The 3,311-nt window shown below is 44.9% G+C and overlaps 1 protein-coding gene across 1 annotated transcript; it reads right to left on the bottom strand.

Moving 5' to 3' along the window:
• Nucleotides 1-819: 819 nt before the first annotated feature.
• On the bottom strand, nucleotides 820-2,477 carry ch25hl2 (cholesterol 25-hydroxylase like 2). Its single transcript, XM_078563461.1, has one exon. The coding sequence runs from the start codon at nucleotides 2,186-2,188 to the stop codon at nucleotides 1,280-1,282; it is 909 nt and encodes a 302-aa protein (XP_078419587.1). The 5' UTR covers nucleotides 2,189-2,477; the 3' UTR covers nucleotides 820-1,279.
• Nucleotides 2,478-3,311: the final 834 nt, after the last annotated feature.

Here is a 3,311-nt window from a genome sequence, read left to right as displayed (position 1 = left end):
AGTCCCAGTATATCAAGCCTCTTCATGCCTCATTTCCCATCTCTGCTATCATCTTGTGAACACATTCTGTGTGCCCTAGGACTTTCTAGAATGAAATGTTCTAAGATTGCAGCCACACTCTAATCGGGGCATAACCATTGCCTGTACAATGTTATTTTAACCTATCTCTCTTGTGCTCTATGCCCCTATTATTAAAAACCCTGCCACCTTGAACTTCTGATTCAACCTCACATAAATTGTCTCAATTATTTCAACATTTTAAATGTAGAAGGTTGTAAATGTTGTAAGATTAACGACAATGTGCTATTTTAAATATAGGGTTCTTCTTTTACACGGGGTGGGGCTCTGGAGCAGGGGAGATATGTCCAAAGACTGTACATGTGAATGCGGGGAGGGTGGCTGTGAGATGCAGTGTGTATAAATGTAAGGGTTAACCTCCCCGGCCATTGCCCTTTTATTCACCCTAACCGGCCGTCAGGCGGGACTCCGACTGCCGCTCCCTTCTCTGCCTGCTAGACAGTTTGACCAGAGATGAGCGGATCACAAATCCACGCAGCTCCGGACATTTCCAACCGGGTGTGGGATTTACACCTCTATCCAGTTTTATTTTTTAATATTGCTTTTATTGAAGGTCCTCTGAACGGCGCCAGGGGTTGTTGATTACATTGTGGAGTCCCCATCAGGTGTATCAATGTATTTGGCACAAATAATAAAGGCAGCAAGCATACATTGTTCAACAGTTATGCTGGAGAGTTTTTGTGGTAAAACTTTATGCATTACCTTTCTTCTGGACAGAAGCATTGAACACGGACTCAAGTGTATACAAAGGGATCACTTTTATTTAAATTCGAAGACATACAATATTTCCCAAAGACTTATTTACACTTTTGTACGTATTTCGTACCACCTCATAAACGCACACATTTCGTTCTATAAACGTTTAGAAAGCAGACTGCATGGATAGTACAGAGAACTCATCTCCTCGTTGTCCACTTTACATTGCACAGGAGCATCGAACAACATTCATAAATCTGGCACATTGTTAAAACAGGACAGTGTTATGTCATGTTTGCCTTACACCTAGTTGAAGATAAAAATGGAAGACTCCTTAATATCGCAAACATTACACTTCGCCATATTCAAAGTATTTTTGTTCGTTTTTTAAAACTCCAAAAATAAATATTATCTAAGAGCCTGCGAGCATCAGAATATGTCTACAGTTCACATTCCTCAAAATTGATACTATTCCTGTCGCCTCCGACCGATTCATTCGACACCTTCACTGCTGCTCCTCACTCGCTTTTCGTGACTTCATTTGCAGCTCCAGGACGGCGGGCGAGCGTTTGCAGTCACAGAAAGTGCCACAAAGCCAGTCCCAGTGAGAGAAGAAAGGGGCGAAGTGGCTCTGAGGCTTCTGATGGTGGGCATCGTGCTTCACAGTACCACCCCAGAGGCCGAAAGGGATGATATTGTGAAGGGCCCAGGGGAAGTCATAGCCGCTGTGGTCGTCCACTGATATCCAGATGTTGAAGACCATGAATGTGAACCCCGTGAGGCAGTGACACTGGAGGATAACTGGGTCTATGGTGGTCCAGAAGCCAACACTGACCAGTTCCCAGGCAGAGAGGTACTGAGTTGACCAGGAGAAGGGGGCATAGTACTCGTGGTGGATAGCATGGAATGTAGTGTAGAGCCACCGGACTTTATGGTGCATCATGTGCCAAAAGTAATACTGGAAATCGAAGAGTATTGTACAGCCCAGGATGCCAATGAGAAACTCGGAGAGCAGTGGTGCCTCCTCCAGTAGAGGGATCGGTGGTCTCCAGTACCACTGGCCCACGGCAGCTGGGAAGACAAAGAATAGGTGGTTGTAGCCAGTGTGCCATAGAGTCTTGAAGATGTCTTCCCACTTTACATGTTGTTCGGGATGGATCTTGTATCTTCTGATGAGCGGGCAGCTAGGAGCCAGAAGGTCGATCGTCATGTAGAATGTGCACAGGGCGAAGTAGGTGGAGATCGAGATGATAACGGGGAAGAGCGGTGAGCGGAGAGCATCCTGATGGTTAGAGCGCAGGTAGTCCCACAAGGGTTGCAGCAAGGACTTGTCCCAGATGTACTGAGTGATATTAGCATTTTGGATTACCTGCACGTAAGGGTCGAAGACTCTGCTCGAACCGATGGAATACATCTGGAGAGGCGGCGCGAAGTCGCTTTTACAAGGGAAGGTTGCTCAAACTTGCAGCTGTTCCTCCCCCACCAGACTTGAAGCAAACTTTGAGAGATTCTGAAATTGATGCGAAGTAATTTTGGGTTTTTTTTTAAAAACGTGAAATTCTAACCAGTTTTCCCCTCCTCTCCACTTTTGCCGAAGTCTCTCTCTCTCGCTCTGATAGTTGGTTTGAAGTTCAGTTTGGAGAGTGGCGGGTTCGTTGTGCTGCCTCTGTTTTTATAGCCATTGGGGGGCTTGCGCCGAGTGCAAGGTGCCTCTGATTCGGCTCCTTTTTGAAGTCGCCCGAAAGCTCCGATTGGCCCTGCAGCGCGCTCGAAATGGCAAAGGTTAGACGAGGGGCGGGGAAACACAGTAAAATTGGGCAAATTAACCGTCAAAATGTAAACACTGGAGACTCAATGTTAATTCTAGTCACTCCCTTTGCATTGGGAAATAATGTAGCACACAGCATGGCAGTCAGCAGCGCTGGAGAGAATAGGCAGCTTCGTATTTCACGGGTGGAACCTTCTTCAAAACTTAAATCATCTCCTGTTTTTGTTGCAGATTTTCAGCATCTGCAGTATTTTGCCAATCCCTTGTGCTGATCCATCCCCTCTATACCGCTCCGAAAATTCAGCGTTCAAACTCCTTCCAGTTTAACAGAAAATTCTACGAGCTCCATTAAAAATTAAATTGAAACATTTATTTATTTTACTCGCTCCCCTCAAGGAAATACTTAAATTAAAGCCCCTTTTCCCTTTAGCTCCACACGCGTTAACTCAGATTTCGGTCTGCGCAGCATTAATCATTTTAACAGCGATTGAGGAGGACTGAGTACAAATGAAGGGATTATGGAGAGTTTTGTTTTTTCCCCCTTTAAAAAGCAAAGCTGAAAGACCAGAACAGGATGTAACCGGGAAGCCAAGCACTTCACATCGAACTAACTCATCTCAAAATTAAAGGTCGCTTTTGAGTACCCGAGTTATATTTGGTTGCTTGTTCCTTCATTCATTTTCCCGTGCACAGGACACCAGTCAAAAAATACTAAACTAAGATTAGTTCCGAAGCTACTGATTTTAATGATCACAATGCGGAAAATATA

This window comes from Cetorhinus maximus, chromosome 2, assembly GCF_964194155.1.
Source record: "Cetorhinus maximus chromosome 2, sCetMax3.hap1.1, whole genome shotgun sequence".
Taxonomy (NCBI): Eukaryota; Metazoa; Chordata; class Chondrichthyes; order Lamniformes; family Cetorhinidae; genus Cetorhinus; species Cetorhinus maximus.
The sequence above is the reverse complement of the archived record's forward strand: the minus strand, read 5'-3'. Positions and strand labels throughout refer to the sequence as shown.

Excerpts from the sequence above, each read along its gene's own strand:
- ch25hl2 (XM_078563461.1), bottom strand. The coding sequence starts at position 2,188 with ATGTATTCCATCGGTTCGAGCAGAGTCTTCGACCCTTACGTGCAGGTA.